Genomic DNA, 18,273 nt, shown 5'->3' on the forward strand with positions numbered 1-18,273 from the left:
TCTGCTTATTTGTAGATAGACTCGCAATACATAGGGCTATGATAAAGACGACGAAAGTGAAAATTGCTGCGTTTACGCGATAAAGGAATACGAAGAAATTGGTGTTGGAAGTCAGGGTCTACCTAAATGCCTTAGTAAACGACCGAATTCGCACCAATAATTAGGAATTTCTTTCCCTGACTAGACACATTCCCTGCATTCTCCTTTAAACATTGTAGGCATTTTATGTACCGACAACACTTCACGTGTTAGTTTGATAGTTACCAACAAACCTACAAATGCCTCTAGTTGCCTGAATATCACTTCTAAATGACACAGCACCTCAAACCGAACATACTTTTAAAATTAGTCTAAAGGTGTTACAGGTTACCCAAGAAATATTTTTGTTGTCCTAAATGATAATTTATCAATAGAATAGAACATGAACCCATGGTTCGTAAAAGGCTTACGTACAGGCAGCAGATATCGCCAACAGAGTTAAAACTACAATTAAAACTAGTCTTTATTATACGCTTCAAAGATACAACATCACATATACACATTTGTGTCACTTATACACAAGTCAAAGAACAATTAGGACAGCTTTTATTGATTTGATTGCATAATAGTAGCATGTGGCAATGTCATTGATGAGTTTACATTGTGAAATAGCTTGTTTAAAGCATAAAATGCCAGTGATTCAGTTACTTGGAAACTTACATAGCAAATGTGGAAGCACAATGCCTAGTCAAAGTCACTGTTATGGTTGCGCTTTTGCTCTTAAACGGTATGGCGCGGATTCCCGCAATAACAACGGTTTAATTAACAGAGATACGCTGGTTAATTGTTACAAGCGTCAAATTTGGTATTTTCGTTGTGTTGGTTTTGAAGGATATTTTCCATTGAGACAAATAGTGGGATTACGACCGTATTTAAGTGGGCGTTGCATTTAATTATTCTTGTATAAAGATCCGAAGTTCACAACAAAATTCAGGCAATCTAGAAAAAAAATAGTGTACAAACGTTTGAAAACCAAATAAGACAAGTGCAAAATCATTCATGTCAGCAGGTTATCGCGCTTATATATTCATATGTTATTATTATTATTTGTGTGATGATTTGCCTCGTTTAAAAACAATGGTTCTCGTTCTTCGTTTTGTTCATGCGCGAAAAAATGCACCAAAAAGTTTGGCAAAAGGTTTAATATATACAGAGAAATGATGCCATTTCCAATCAAGTATGCAGTTGAAGCCACTAATGACAGAACCACAGGAGTATCGAATGACCAAGTATTGGAGTCCACCCCGGTTAGTATGTCCCACATCAATGCGGCAGTTGCAGACGGGTAAAGGATTCCTAAACAGTCAACGCACATTTTGACATTTTCAAATAAAAAAACAAGAAGTTGCCTATATGTCAGGGCGGTATGAACATTTTGTCACCACTTTTTAAAAACAAATCAATGCTTTCTCGTTTTTTGTCAAGCCCTGGTTGAGGTCACAAAATGATATGGTTTCAAAGTCATAACAACTGATGAAATTCACATATAGTACACTAAACAGCTATCTTGCGCAATCATGCACAGAGATATAACGTATAGTAGCAGAATATAATTATATTTGGCAAGATAGGTACTTCTACACACCCGTCTACAACACAAGGTTTATTTTACTTAAGGTTGCCATGATGTCAGTTTTCTAGGGTCTTCTTAATACTTACTTAATTGTATACACGTCAGTAATGTGTTATTGACATTAGTTTTCTGTTAAAATGACGGTTATGTTACAATCTCTTACCTATTAGGAGAAAAAATGGTTTTAATACGAATTTTTCACAGCAACAACAAAAACAGAAGAAGTTCAGTATGATACAGGAAATGCAGATAATGAAGACCCCCAACGACAAAATTTTATATCCTTGCAACGAATGACACGTTTCATCTGAGAAAAAAATGCACCTTTCAATAAAGCAGTATCGTCAATTTTTAATTGATTGTATTTACCAATCAACAAACGAACTGGCCTATCGATTTTCCATCCGGGGATAAACATGGAACTAACCGCAAAAACAGATCCCAACAAGTAAAGTCCTCCAATTCCAATCAGTCTATCGCATGGGTACCCCCAGCAGCTGAGATATTCAGAACACTTCACACCTAAACTTTTACCTTCTTGGTGAAGATTTTTTTTGTCGTCTGAGGACATACAGATTTTCAAACAAATCCATAAATCCTTGACAAAACTGTCATTGATGTGTGTGTTTTTGTATCACTTCAACTCAAAACTCAATGCAAGCACAAACCTTCAGTTTTTCCATTAGTTTTTTAAGCAAGCAGGAACAGCACCCTTTCAAACAGTAAAACAACGCAGCAAAAACACACTGAAATTGTGTTAGGGTTTTAGAACGATTGAAAAAATGACTTAACCGTAAATGAATGTACAATCCTACCTCGAACAAGAAGGGTACAATTGCCACGATGAATGTAACAATAACAAGAGGAAAAAAAAGACATGCTTTTACCCACTGTGGCATTTTGGAAGCAATCTTCTGCACAAACAAACAAGATAAACATCTTAATCATTTATGTTAATTCTCTTGAAAATTTTGCAGGGAATAAAATTTTATGACTACCTTTCAAATAGGAAATTCTGCTACGTTTAGAAATATCGATATATATATATAGGCCTACGTCGTCCTTAGTATTTACCAGAATGTTTCTGATCAGTTTGTCACCACAACAATTGCTCTCAGAGTCATATTCCACCTTTAGTTCGAAAACCGACCCAACTATGGACATTACAGAAACTGCTAACAGACACATCAACACCATTGTCATGTCAGTTTTCTCTAAATTGTAACGGCCCCAGAAAATTAACATTAAAACCAAAAGAAGGGCTCCTGAAAAAATATAATTGTTTACAGTGGATTTTGTTGCAGTAATGTTTCATGCACCGGCATGATTAGCAGGATCGCACCACTGCGCATGTCCTCACTTGGCGATCACAGATATCGTATCCAGATCATTAGGTTTACAGGCTTCGCCGCCAAGGCATTGTCAGCAAAAGTGGCTGATCCAGCTAAGCTGCTTGGCTACAAAGCCTGAAAACCTAGTGGATTTAATTGTTTATAAATAAGAGTCAGCATAAACTTGCACACAGTGTATCATATTCAGACATGCCTTAAAAAAAATATATTGACAACCCACCCGCAATAAACTTTACAAATGAGAAGAACATCACATTTTGAGGCCTGCAATTCTGAAAAGAGTCAACTCTAAATATTGCAGCATCAAATTTAATGATTAGTCAACCTTACCCGGCTTACAAAGTATTGTACAAAAATAAATGTAACTCGAATACCCATATATGACAGCAAGGTACGTCTCAGGAACAATTTCGCCGCTTGTTGAATATCTACAAAATTGAAAGAATGCTGTCGTTTGCAGTACTGTACAAAACGCGGCAGTAAATTTTAAATTGAAGTTAAATCCAGAAGTTATAAATAGCAAATTGTATTTAAAAATATTGACTTGACTGGTCGGGCGAGATAGAAATTGCAGCCAAAAACAATAAAAGGAAGTTTACTTACATTGCGAATGAGTGCCTTCGCAAGGCCTCCAGCCAAACACAGTGTAAAGCATGCTCACTGGTTCATCACTACGTTGAATGTAAACAAAAACGGCGCCAATTAAAAAGACAAATTCTGCCGTATAAGCTACATATCGGGCGAGATCAACCGTTTCTTCGTCCGAAAACTGTTCTTTTAAGACCAACACAAATTGCACACAAAATGCAAAGATATATAACAGGGCGGTGACCCATCCAAACGAAAATGCCACGCCAGGTTCAAGAATATCGTCATCAACTCCTTTGTACATGTCAGAGGTAAAAGCCAACATAGCAAAGATATGACAGGAACCTAGTAGGGATGCATAGGATCGACTACTGATTGTAACGTGGGTGTGAATGTGGTGTTGTTAGTTCATGGAATTATTTTCAGTGAATATGTGGATCTTCTAACCAATTAAAAAGCGATTGACTTACCGGACAGAAAAAGGAATATTTTAAACACCCGGCAAATTGACTCGCTATGATTATTTAGCTTTTCCTTGAAATCTTCACAGCACACACAGGTATCCACAAATGTTTCTTGTTGAATGACAGATAACGGAATATCTAAGATCAGGAGCCCAAAAGAAAACAAAATCAACGATGAAAAAACCTTAGTAGTGTCTTCCTGATGACCTGGCAAAAAGGATAAAGATCATCAGTTTTGGCATTAAAGACCTGTGTAACTACTCACCTATAGACCACACTTTAGTTTCTATTACATTCCAACCATCTATAGAGCAAGTAATGATCAAAAAAATTACGATTACTATCATCAAACACGCTGTGAACAAGTCGCCATAGGGGTCGTACGTCTTGAGATAGGAAACAAAAACGTCTTTAATATTTTGTTCTTGAGTATCATCATAACTCTGTGGTAAAATTGTGTGGATATATCAGTCAACATTATTTGGTAAAATAAGTTTGCTTAAAATTACAGAACAAACAAATTGTATATATTACCGATGCCCACATGCATATAGCTCCAACTAACATACAAAGTCCGGAACCAAAGTTAACAGCCAAAGGAAGGTTAATATCTGTGTGGGAATTTTCCGCCAGTAATGCATAGAAAAATGCTGTACTCGCCATTACAAGTCCTGTAAATAATATTGACTGTTGAAAACCAAATTTTTTGAGTTGTTTTTCATTCAAGAAAATATGTCTGCCTTAACATTTATTTCTTAAGCTTACCTGCAAGGAACTTAACGAAAGCAGCAAAACTTGGCCAACCACATCCTTGTGCAATTATTGACAAAATGTTTAATCCCAGATAAACAACACCAAAAATGGTAATGAGAAGTTGGTTTTTGTAGGATATATCTGAAATAGAAACATTCCTTTTTTCCGATGTCATGGGTTTTTCCTGAATTCAAACTGACTTAATGTCTGGTAACGAAACTTGGTTAGATAGAAAAAGTTTTTTTTTACTTATTTGAAGCACTGGAGCTCTTGTTTTAATCAAATTTTGCAATATATTTAAACATGGCGATTTATAGAGAGTGTTCCTTTTATGTGTATACATTTATATAGGATGCTGTAAATGACCAATACTTACATGGATCGTGTTTGGCGGCACTTTCTTGAAATATACCAAACACCATGTAGAACATACTGAGAGGTTTCTTTTTGTGGCCTTGGCCTTCTGTTGCTGGAACTAGGAAGCTGGCCACGGACAACAGAATTCCCAAAACAGTAAAGCATTTGTTGGCCAATGAAAACCTTCTGGCCAGCGTTTGGCCTCTGTTTTCATTCTGTTTCATTGCTACGTGTGAAAACTTGAAATATTTTGTTCTAAGTTGCTTGTTGTTCTTAACATAAATGTTGGTAAGAGAGTTATTTACAAATTTATTCAACAAATGAAAAGTATATTGCATATATAACCGTAGTTACGAAAATCTTTTACAAATCTTGCCTTTAAAGAAGCAACTTTTACGCATAAAATATTTTCCTGTCTCTGTGGTGGAGAATTCACTGTGTGTTGCAGGCTTGACAGAGAGTAGCGTTGTTTTAAAGTTAAGACAATTAATAAATGAATGAAGCTCTTGATATTCCAAAAAGTCGTCCTAATACCAAAATTCTGGATTAATTCCATAACAAACTTTCATGACAACTGCATATCATGCTGTTTACACTTTGTTTTTCGCTGAAACACAAAAGTAAAACCTATTTTTTAGTGCGCACAGCAGGGTCATACGTAAACTGCGTGGTACATAATCATCAAATCCGATTACAAACCTAACATCAGTCCCGCTACGAATCGGCAGCTAGAACGATGGATATAATAAAACTCGAATGCATATCGAAAACAGCAATAAAGTTTGTTACATTGCAATGCAGCTTCAAAAAAACGAATAGTGGGTAAAAAGACACAATTGCTTTTCTTGCCATAAATACTGCACAACATTTTGTTGTTTGCTGAACGGTGAGAAATAAACAAATTAAACCAAGAGCTTAGCAACACAGCACGTTGTTTGTCACCTCTTTAGTACTCTTTATCTGCGTGTTTAACTCAAAGCAAATCGACAGCGGCAATGTTCCTATTAACAAATTGCACAACAATTGGGATTGACCAAACTAGCCACCAAGATAGCAGCTCTTTGTTAGCATACCTTAGACTAATCCGTTTGCTCGGGATTAATATTAAACTAAAGTGATATTTGATACACGTCACACATGAGAAACGCTTTTAACGTCTATAGACGTGAACTGGTTTTGACCAGCGTCGGAGAAAAACTGTAAGTTAACTTGCGCGACTTTAGGCACTTGCTTTCAACTTGCTGCTAAAAAACACAAGACTTCAGTAGCAGAAGGACAATTTTTTTGTAAAGACACCTCCGATATAAATCATAATATTACAATGCAGTTAATCTGTGACAATATTTACTTTGATTACGTGGAACTCTAACGCAACATCCACTGTTTGCCCACACGTATGAGCCATCGCAACGGTTTCTGTTGAATACTTCATCTCGGTCAGTGGTTCAAACATTGGTATCGCTTTTGCGCTGAAATGAACTTGGATCAACAACAACGGCTCAGGTTGAAGCAAACAATAGGAAAGGTGGTACGCAACTGATAAAGCGAAACGCATACGCCAGATCGTAACGAAACGCATACATTATGATCACACAGTTTCCTGTTTATTTCTTCGTGCAAATCTATACCTGAATTTCACGCTGTTATGTTTCTTTGGCTTTAAGGTATACGTCACAAATTTTCCATCGAAAGATGGTTGTGGTGTCAAGTGTTTATGTACCTTTTCCGACTTGTGACTCATATACTTCTCACAAAGCATAGGGAAAGAAAACAAACTTAAGCCATTTGTTTTTGCAAAAGTTGACAGGCTTGAGTGAGATTGATTTTAAAGCTAATTTTAGTATATTCAAACATGTAGACCGCTTCAATTTAATCTCTTCCACGTACAGTTACAGAAAAGCAGTTATTTTGTCCATTCTTAACTTAGAGATAAATGACACCAGTTCAAATAAATGCAGAAATCACTGCTTATTTGGGAGAAAATGTTATGTGTAACGCATGCTATTCGTTTTGAACGGATTAACTTTCGTGATATGCCTTTAAAGCTCTGAGGATGTTCTTTTCAACATTTTACCAAAGCACTAAAGTTACATTTCTACAACTAAAAATTACAGGGAGCAGCCCGAAATCCATTAATTCAAATGCCCATGCTCTTGGGGGCAACCGAAGGTTCAAGATGTATATAAGGGTGTTCAAACTTGACGTTGCTGGCTTTGATTTTCGATTCGATTTCATCCAGATCTATTTTGTAGGCTGATTGAATATCTTTGATGTCTTTCTCGGTGAACAGGTTCCTCGTGTGATCACCCAGATTTACCTACAATGCCCCAAACACAAGTTTCTTACATGTTGTAAATCCAATACTGTATAAGCAATCGGTTGTATTAAATGCGATTTGATGCGAAAACAAACAGGCCAGTTACAATTGTTGATATGTAGTATACGTATATATAAAGACTACATTTATAGATAGATATATTCCCGAGGCCAAAGATGCAAATATTGCAACAAAGCGTGTGCAGAAATGTGCGGTAAAATCGTGCGGCACGAAATGGATGTAAGAAGCATTCACCTTATTTGGAGAGTAATCAGACAATGTAAATACGATCGGGATAACAGTCACACTCATGTAAGGGTCCGGTAAACTTACCAAGACTCGTTGCTGGTTTGCCTGCGCGATGTAAATTATTGACGTTCTTGCCATTCCGTATTAAACGCGTTTAGCCGTTTAGCCATCTCTACGCCCCTGATTAACTTCAAATTTAAAAGGTCAACGCTCCATTTTTAAGTCAATCTTACCTCTCCTCTCTTGTGAGGTGGGAGCCGCATAGCCAAAGGCGAGTTTGGGACATATTTATAGTTTTCGAATTGGCCGAAGTTTACCGCAGCGTGTCGTACCGAGCTCGTAAATATCAAGATCACACATAGCTCAACCTGGAAAAGGCGTCACTAAGTTATGTTTACCATCTGTTTGTGAAGGTCGTGCATTACCGATTGTTCAACACTCGTCATAGTCTCTGGCATTCCATGGGAGTTTCCATCTTGCTAACCAAGACCCTCTTTAGCGACATCTAGCGCCCTACCTTGCAGCTCGAAATCTTTGACCACTTCCTTTAAAAAATTTGTCTTATGTGCGAGCATTCAACAATATACTTCGTCAGATTTGTAGTAGTGATCAATTATGCCTCTAACCAACTTTTTTCTTGCTGTCCAGTAAGCCATTGCATCGTCCCGATAGTAGTAATGGATGATTTTGGTATAAGCATGTTTCTTGCATCGGTGTTTATCACAATCACCGTACGAAGAACAGCTTGTACACCGGTTGAGAGCGCGGTAGGCATTAAAAGAGCGATACACCGAACGGTTCCATGGCTGCATGTGTTTCCAAGTATTGGGCAATCCACTAACAACATAAAGAGTAAATGAGTTAAATGAAGTTTCAATGTGCAAAAGATCCATAATAATCACTGAATAGATATAGGCAGTTGCATGTGCGCACTGCTGGCAAATGTAGCAATGGACTAGCTTTTAAACTAGCAGGGACCTAGATTTCCTCTTTATAGTACTTTTCGGCCAACGCCCATGTGCACAACTATTTCCAGCTCTTTAAATGGAGTTTATTTTTGCAAGAATAAGGGACACTATAGTATATGGATATATGGATATATGGATATATGGAATATGGAATGAAATGCCCCTAAAACTGTTCTAAAACTGAAACACAAAAAGAAAACTTCATTGTCATTTTTTAGCACAATTGCTTTACATCCGTAAACCAGTGTTTCCCATTAAAACACCAAATAATATACTCTGTTGTCCGTAGTTATTCCCGAACAAACATTCTGCATCCCACAGCAACGCCGACGACGAAGGTGATTAGTAGGGAATACTGACCTACCTTTTATATTCATCAGTTGAATCAAGCATTCCAAACTCCGGGGCCAATTCCTACTACTGATTACAGTGGGTGTATGTTGGATCTCTTCTAAATTTATTGCGTTTTTCGTGGATAATTCCCAAGTCTAAATTACACAGTCTGGGCCATTTCTGTCTCTAGGTTACAGTGATGTTCCCGTGAATCGCGTTGTTATGTGAAATTGGCTGGCTCTGTGGATTTAGGGTGTTTTCCGATCAGCCTAGAATGGCTGCCAATAAAAAGTCACAAAGCGCGGTGTCACAGTCTGGTGCAATTTCTGGTTCCTGGTTGTAGTGTTGCGCTTGTACAGGTGTACTTTTTTTTAGTGGGCAGTGTGCGTTGTATTGTCTGTCGAACATACGTGGCAGGTCTTTTATTCCGTAAATATTATTAAAGCTTACAAAATAACTCGATGGCCTCCACTGTAAGAACTATGCTTTGTCACAATTATAAAATTTCACCAGAATAATGCCCAATAGGAATAAATCGCAGTTGAAATGGCGTGCCGTAAAATAGGCTGAGGTGTTTTGCGAAAGTCTTGTAAATTAACAATAATTTTAGTAAAGCGGGCCGCGAATTTGAGATTCCTGCTTTAAGCAGTGTTTCTCAACGGCTGGACCATAGCGCACTGATCGATTTGGTGACGGAGCTGACCGAAAAATATGTTTTAATTCCGTGGTAAAACTGATGAGATAATAGGCCATACACTTTTTGCTATAAGGAATGTAAAGAAAGCAGTTGATATTTCTGACCTGACCAACCCTCTAGTGCGTTAAAAGATTACTGTTGTGTATGTTGTTTATTTTATGGTCCGCAAGATGTCGCCCTGGTCAGGGCACTTACGAGTGCCGATCGACCTTCAAATAAAACTAACCTATGTCTGGGAGTTGCTGCGTACATAACATGACGTCAGAAGTAAACGACTAATTATGGAGAAATCGTTGTTTTTGCCGAATTAGATGGTGTGGGATGGCAATGTGGCCGAAAATTGGAGGAAGTTTGTTTTGGGGTTTCGTTCATATGTGGCGGCAATAAGAAAGTAAATCTGACAAAATCAAAATAGCAATGTTTTTGCACGTACTGGAAGAACAGGGTCAAGACGTATTTAGCACGTTGAATTTCGAGGATAAGCACGGTATGAAGCTGAAAACACCACTTTTGGCCAATGACTAAGAAGTAGTGAAATTAAAGAAAGCTTTCCGCAAGTTGTGAGTATGAAACTTTGCAAGATTCGTAAGTAATTAGAAAAAACTTAAACTAAATCTGTACAGATTTGTGTTCCAACCCAAATGGTGGCAACGTGGAGTTTCCACATGCAACCACGTGTCGAGGCTGGGCTGTACGTGGTGCGCCGGAGTGTGCGTTAATCGGAGCGGCGCACGCCTCAATCAATCGAGAGGCAAGTTCCAGAGTCTCGTGTTCATACTGTGCTCTACGTCACGTGGCAAGGCAGTGTCCGGCTTCGGGAACTTTGTGCTTTCGATGTGGTGGCAAAAACCACTTTGCTTGGTGCTGTCAAGAAACACCACAGCGACAGGTTTGAGGGATTTTAGCCGCACGTGAGGATTTTCATGTTAATTCAGTAAGTGACGCTGTTCCTAAAGATGACTGGCTAGTAAATGTTAAAATTACAAAACCATTGTTTACTCGGGAAATATGATACTGGAGCACAAGTTGATTTAGTTTGCTTGAAACACATTTCCACTCTTCCACAATGTAAATTACTAACAGGAAAAACACCTGACAAATTGTTCTCTTGTACTCGGCATGTTATGCCAACTTGTGGGGAATGCTGCTTATTAGTTATGAACATACTGGTGGGAAATTCACTTCACCGTTTGTAGTTGTGGTGCAAAACTTTGTCCCTGTTATTGGTTTGCGCAGAGGTGAGGTGAGGTTTCAGGTTTATTCAAAAGAATTAACAGTGTTGTCACATAATATAATAACATGTTGCTTAAATTCAAAGACAAATTTGATGGCTTGGTTGCGTTCCAGGATTTTCACACCTTAAGAGTTGATGAATGCATTCCTGCTGTAGTCCGTTCAAGTCACGTTTGCTTTGAAAGTGCAACAGGAACTGAATAGAGTGGAACGTCTTGGCGTAATTCCTAAAGTTGATGAATCGACGCATTGGTAAAGTACAACATACAATTTTGAAATACGCGACTGGAGAGATAGTTCACTGAAATTAAAAACTAAAAACAACAAATCGTATGTTCCTCGTTTCTTTTCATTGGCGACAACGCAAAAATTATTCAAGAGGTACTAAATATTTTATAAATTCTTTTGCGATATTTGAAATCACTGATACGTGTGTATATATTGCTCCAAGCTGAACGACCTTTGCATTACTTTGCAGGTGGGATACTGACGAAGGAATGGGACGCCAGTGCATGACTCGAATCAGTCCTGTCCACTTTGAGCGTTGCAATGAGATTCCGTGCCATTTTAAAGTTACGGACGAAGACGTTTATGCTTTTCTGAGCAATGGAAAGACCCTGCAGTGTGAAATGGAGGTGGGTATAGCAGAAGTTGTCCATAGGAATGCGATGCTAAGCCTTAATTGTCAATTATTTGTTAACAGAATTATATTTTGCTTGAAGTAAAATTTCCACTTGCATATGTTAGCATGGTAGTACGTTAATATATCACGAGTAGTTTCAATGTTGCCGTACATTTGTAGGCTGGCAAAATCTACATAAGCGACTACAGTGATGTGGTGGATGGAACCCAACGCAACGTTAATCCAACTATTAGGAAAAATCTTTAATGTGCCAACGCCATATGGCGCTTTTTTATGTTCGCGACGACAACAAATTCGTGCCCATTGCTGTCCAATTGGTGCCCGGAGACCGCGATTACCTTTTCACACCTGCCGACAGCAAAGACGACTGGCGTTAGCGAAGATGTATTTCAGTTCCGCCGAAACAGTGCACCGGTAATTACTACATTTTTTGCCATGTAAGAGTTTGGATGGTATATCAATACCGTTGGTTGCATGAATACATTACATTGCTTTGTTTTTCTTTACGTTAGATATTTACGTTTAAGCTTATGTTTAAGCTGGTTTGTCTGCCACAAGAAAGTGGTATAAAGCTTTTCGAATGGAAGATCTTCACATTCCGAACCTGCTGAAGATAAAAGGTTTCTTGCAAACATCTCAGCATTATCTGTAAAATTGAACACTCTCTTTGTTCTTGGGGTAATTGCAGGAACCCTTGATCGCAACCTACTTCCTGAATACTATTACCGGGACGACGCCTTGGCGTTGTGGGACATTATGGAGCGATACGCATCCGGCGTTATCAACTATTTCTACCTTTGCGACGAGGTTGGAACTTTTACCTCAATGTCATTCTTGGCTATTCTTTGCCAATATTATGTAATACTAACATAACTCGAAGTTCACACCAATTTTCGATTTTGTTTGTTGTTTGTGGATGTCCAAACCGTCTTTAATCATTTCAAACATAGCCCTCATTTAGTATAACCAATAACAATATTTGTATTTTTAACTAAAAGGCTTGCTTTATACATTACAATTGTACACAATGTCAGTTTGGGGCAAAAACGTATTTTGCGCGTGGAAATTTGATTATTTACAATGCTTTTTGGAGGATGTCAAAGATGCAGAACTTCAGGATTGGGCGCAGGATGTGGAGGTTCAGGGAATTGGTTGGATCGATGGCGACCTCAAGGGAATGGCAAAAACTGTGACTACCAGAGAACAACTGGTTAGTTTGGGAATGTCTCCTCTGGCAAAATTAACATGATTTTTGGGTTTATGTATGGAGTATTTTCCAATTGTTTCAAGTGGTATCCCTGCCCACATTTCTTTTGATTACGTAGTATTCACCAAGAGATGCAACTTGCAGGTCGAACTTTGCGTGATTATAATCTTCACCAGTTCGGTCCAACACGCGGCCGTCAACTTCGGCCAGTTCGCCAACTATCGTCTCATACCCAACGCTCCACTCGCAATGAGGGAGCCACCACACAAAAGGGGAGAGGTATGTCCTACAAGTGGTACATATGCTGTACCCTTGATATGTAGCACGCCTAACTAAAATTACTGCTGCAGAAATTGATTAAACACAAAAAATCTGTGCTTAAACGGTCATTTTTACCACACCGGGATTCGAATCCAGGTTATCCAGGGCTAGAATTCTGACCAGGTTTTCTACTTGGTATTTGGGTCGGGCACCTTTCCTTATGTTGTCAATTGTATTACAATCAAAATGTTTTTGATCAATTTGAGTTCATTTGCGCCTCTGGTGGCTGCGTCACCTTTGACACTGGTAGTGACCGCAGAGCATTTGCGAAACAATATGGAACTGTTGCGTCTTTTGACAAATTCACAACTCACCATTTTAATAATTGATGTGACTTGTAAAAAAGCATTTGACCTAGATTTATTTGAAGTATAAGCCACTACCACAAAAACATACAACACAAACGTGGAAAATCATTTAAGTTTGTATGCAGTAAATCCTCTTTCCTGTTTTTACCAAACTGTTTTAACAAAGGCATCACAAGCAAGAATTATGAGCTCATTACCTGACGTCACCATGGCAAGCAACACCATCGCCTTGGCTTTCACTCTTTCATCATTTACCCAGTGTGAGGTATGAACGGTATTTTCACCAGTAAAAGTTTATTTTTTTCTGCTTTATCGGTCGGTTACGCTTGCGGGGAGTTGTCATAAACAACGATAATTCGGCCATGTTGCGGGCTTCTATACATCAGTCCAGACATGTGCTATCCTTGGCATGTGACCGTGAAAACCCCTCGATTCCCTTCGAGCGTGTCCAAATAAGTGACCTTATAGGCGTTGGCAACCCCCTTACGATATTTGTTTAAGGTTGTTAAATGTAATTAAAACTGTGTAATTCATATTATTGGCTCCACTTTACTTATCGTAATTAAAAAATTTTCATTGATTTGCACAAAATGTTGGTGGCACGTGAATTTATTACCATTTAGCCGTCAGTTGTGGGCACTGTGGTTTGTGGCAGACATTTTTTGCTACTTATTTAGGGATGGACGGTTGTGTAAGATTTAAATTGTAAATTATGTTAGGTCTACCTGGGTGATTACAGAAAGAAGCTCTTCGTCGAGCCAGCAGTATTAGGGATGCAAAAGAATTACAAGCAGACGCTCCAAGCACTCGAAGAACAAATAGAGCAACGTAATATGTGTCTCGAGCACCCGTACACATTTTTGCTGCCTTCCAGAATCCCAATCTACATCGCTATTTAACAAATCACTTAAAGACTGTGAAAGCAAAACGGGAAACGGTAACTATTTGTATTATTATCGTTATTATGTGAAGAAAAATGGACATTTGGAGGTCCTTCTAAGTTTAATATTTCTGTTTGCCCACGTTTGCTCTTGGTAGGTCGTTCGGGTATTCTGACTTTAAACGAAAAGAAAGTTCAAAATTGCTGGTGTGGAACCGTTCATAGCGTGAATGCAAGAAATATTATATTCTAGGTTGAATGGTATTTATTAAAGTGTTAATTTCGTGCTGTATATTGTTGTACCTGTTTGATGCTGCATCCTTAATACCCATCCAAATAAACAGAAGGCTACAGATACAGATACCTGGAACAAAGGATACGCATGCCCTTTCGCCTTTAATTTTTCCTCGTTTTCAATGACGTCACTTTTGTGAAAGGTGACGTCACTTTTCCAGTTCATGTCAGCGTGTGAAACCGAAAATTGGGCGGCGTCAATGGGGTTTCCATGTCTTCCCGATTACTGATGTTTCGAAAAAGGAAATTGTGCCTTGTAATTGCTGCAGCAAATAGTTTCACATGCAGGAGGGAAAAAGGAATGTCGAAAATTATGCGGAATGAATAGGACAAAAAGACATAAAAATATGTGCACATCCAGCGTCATCAGTTTGCTGAAACAACACAACAGTAGGGAAAGCTTTCAAAATCCCACAGGACATAATTTTTTGACCAATAATGCTACAAAATTTGTTTGAACTCAATTCATATCTTACTGGACTATTTACTAAAGAATTCATTGAATGATTTTTTTCCTTGAATAGACGGAGCATCTTACCAACGGCTCTATCAACAAAAACCGATCACCATCATCATATAATTGTGCAGGTGAAGTAGTCCTATGGTTTTTCAGCAATACTATTTCATCACGAAAGTAAATTGTAGCAAGGTTATGACTTGAAAAAAAAACAAAATATATCCTTTATGTTGCTTGCAATATATTCCACGACCGTTTTTGGGAACCAAACCTAAAAAAGTTCTGTAACCCAGGTCGCCTACAACAATATGGTGAACCAACTTGGTGATGTGACTTGTTAACGTGAAGAGAAACTGACCGTTTCTGCGTTGACGTTAGGTATGCCAGTACAGTTCCGAGTAACTTCCCGTGTTCTTACGCGATTCTGGCAAAATAAGTCTCTCTGGTTACAAGCTCGCATTCCGCGCGTCACGACACAGGGAACGCGATCGAAAGTCTGATGAGTTTCACATCCTTAGCGCGAAAATTCGAGGAATTCCGTGCTTTCATATGCAGTTAAACGCGATTTAGCAATTGTAAAAATAACGATTTCCTCGAAAAGCATGAAATTATGACCGCTAATACTCTTGACCCAGCGCCAATACCATAGTATATATGACAAAAATATGCCATCGCCATAAAAACTACAGTCAAATATCGAATTGCCCAAACAAACAGCTTGAAAAAGTAAAGATTTTGCTCTGCCGATTTCACCGAAGGTCATCATAGCAATGTTACCTTTCTAAGCAACTTGTGCAATACTTGTTTTTAAAGCCATAATATTCTGTTGTTTCTTTTCGCAAAAGCAGAACACGGCAAGACGTCTCTCCCTGAGACAACCAACGGACGGAGGAGTGATAAAGCACATCCTCTGCTGACGTATCACTTGAGCTTAAAATTTCTTGAAATTGCCTGTGATGAAGAGCATTTGCCCGAATGAATAAAATAATACCATTTACGTCTTTCAGAACGTTACTTAAAGCAACGGATTTGGCACACAATGCTTCCTGGTGGATAATACAGTGAAGATTAACGAGCTCGTTATTTTCATGCTCCTTACATACGTAATCTGACAATCTTGTCACAAATCCTTGCTGCTTAACCGTCATGGCAGGTGCGCCATCCGTGCAAATGCCACGAAGACTTTTTAAATCTAATCCGGAGCGAATGCAGGCATTTTTTACTGCATCAAATATGTCTTCACCACGGGTGCGGGTAGCCAGTGTTTCCATTGAAAGATCCTCACACAACTCACAACTTGTAGATAGAGAACGAACGAAGACTAGCAGTTGCTCAGAGTCCGTAGATTCGTCAACAGCGAGCGCAAGTAAACTCCCTTCTCTATTAACTTTTGCTTTCAGAGAGATTTAACTGCTGAGCTATATCAGATTGCCGGCGTTGCACAGTAGCGCGCGAGAGAGGAATCGATGAGTAATCTATTTGCCGGGATGAATGCATTTCACAACGTCCATGATACATCGCTTAACAAGTTCCCCATCGGAATAAGGCTTTCCTGCAACACCAAGATGATATGCCACTCTGTAGGAAGCTTCGCAACGACGATTGTTGGAGTGAACGAAAGACGAGATGCAAGCGGTTTGCTGACGTACACGCTTTTTTAAATTTTCGACACAGACCTTCCTAGACTCTCCATCCAACTTTGCATAGGCGTGTGACAAATGCCGCTGAAAATGCTGCTTTGCATTATCCCCTTTTACAGTTTTAACGATTTGGCTGCAGATTAAACACTTCATGGTATGTGTTGCTGTCTGCATCATAAAATAATCCACCTCCCATTTGGGATTAAACGCCCCTTTCTCTTCTTTTAGCAACCTTTTGCGTTTCAGCGACGTGACTGATTGAGTCCACTGTTTAGCTTTTGACAACTGTACATGCGTGCATGACAATTGACAATTGACAGACATGCTTTCAATGTTTTGTGACGTCACCATCCGTATTGTTTCGCTTTGTCTCGCATGTGTTTCAAAAGTTGCGGTGGCTGCACCAGTTACTACTCGCTACAGGGTAACAGGGAACGAATGTGTACAACGCGGAAATGGAAATGGGCCTAATTAAAAGCTTAACTTTTGAGATCGCTTCAAAAACAAGTTTCAGAAGCAACGACGGCCGCCAATGCATGTATTTGGATATAAATGTGCACGGCCGCAAAAAATAGCGTCCGCGGCTGCAGGTTGTGCACCGCTGGTTTAGTGTTTACACTGATACATTATCGGCAGTCGTTAAATTTGTCTGGCGTATATATGACAAACTACCATTGAGACAAGGCTGGCTCGTACATGGATTGCACAAGCCCACCATTTCCGTTGGCTATATATGGTTTAGTGTTTACACTGTTTCATTATCGGCAGTCGTTAAGTTTGTCTGCCGTATATATGACAAACTACCATTGAGACAAGGCTGGCTCGTACATGGATTGCACAAGCCCACCATTTCCGTTGGCTATATATGGTTTAGTGTTTACACTGATTCATTATCGGCAGTCGTTAAGTTTGTCTGCCGTATATATGACAAACTACCTTTGAGACAAGGCTGGCTCGTACATGCATTGCACAAGCCCACCATTTCGGTTGGCTATAAAGGTTTTCGACTCGTTAGTGGTCTGAATACAATTTACAGATGGCTTTGGTGGGTGTAGGGTTGAGGTAATGAGACGTATTCCTTGGTCATAACTGAAGTTTGCATCGATCTCATGTTAATGATTCCCAGCATTGTTCATTGCTTCAACATAAACCTTATCCCTGCACTTAGCCATTTTGCTCTCTCAATTTATTCGGTCGATTTATCTCTTTTGAAATATTGTCGGCTGGAATCACGTAGGTTCCTAACGTAAATTTGTTCGATGAGAGTAAGTAGAGGGGGGCACACGTAAAGATGAAAAAAAAAACGTAAACTTTACTGAAAACGTGGTTGTAGTTCAGCAAGTTTAATAGCCAACCTCACAAATATGATGATGATATTTTGGCTACTGTACACTTCAAATGCCTTCATGTAGTTGGTAAACCGCCCACTGAGTTTGAAGTTTAGTCATAGGTCGCGGCGGTTCGAACATCCAGCGATTGCGGAAATGACGATTAAATGTTTAATTCCTTATTGTTACACAAAACAACACCTACACTGAATATACCTTGCAGGCGGGTTGTGCTTATCGCACTTATACAGCTCCACATATCAAATTAACTG

At 38.9% G+C, this 18,273-nt stretch overlaps 1 protein-coding gene across 1 annotated transcript; it reads left to right on the forward strand.

The window, feature by feature from the left end:
• The first annotated feature begins 10,107 nt into the window (after positions 1-10,107).
• Positions 10,108-14,301, forward strand: LOC145895429 (allene oxide synthase-lipoxygenase protein-like). Its single transcript, XM_082984236.1, has 11 exons — positions 10,108-10,177; positions 10,314-10,441; positions 11,081-11,175; positions 11,402-11,558; positions 11,726-11,782; positions 12,079-12,130; positions 12,255-12,373; positions 12,660-12,776; positions 12,918-13,052; positions 13,569-13,667; positions 14,122-14,301. The coding sequence occupies exons 1-11, from the start codon at positions 10,108-10,110 to the stop codon at positions 14,299-14,301; spliced, it is 1,209 nt and encodes a 402-aa protein (XP_082840362.1).
• Positions 14,302-18,273: the final 3,972 nt, after the last annotated feature.

Source organism: Ascidia mentula, chromosome 3 (genome assembly GCF_947561715.1).
Source record: "Ascidia mentula chromosome 3, kaAscMent1.1, whole genome shotgun sequence".
Taxonomy (NCBI): Eukaryota; Metazoa; Chordata; class Ascidiacea; order Phlebobranchia; family Ascidiidae; genus Ascidia; species Ascidia mentula.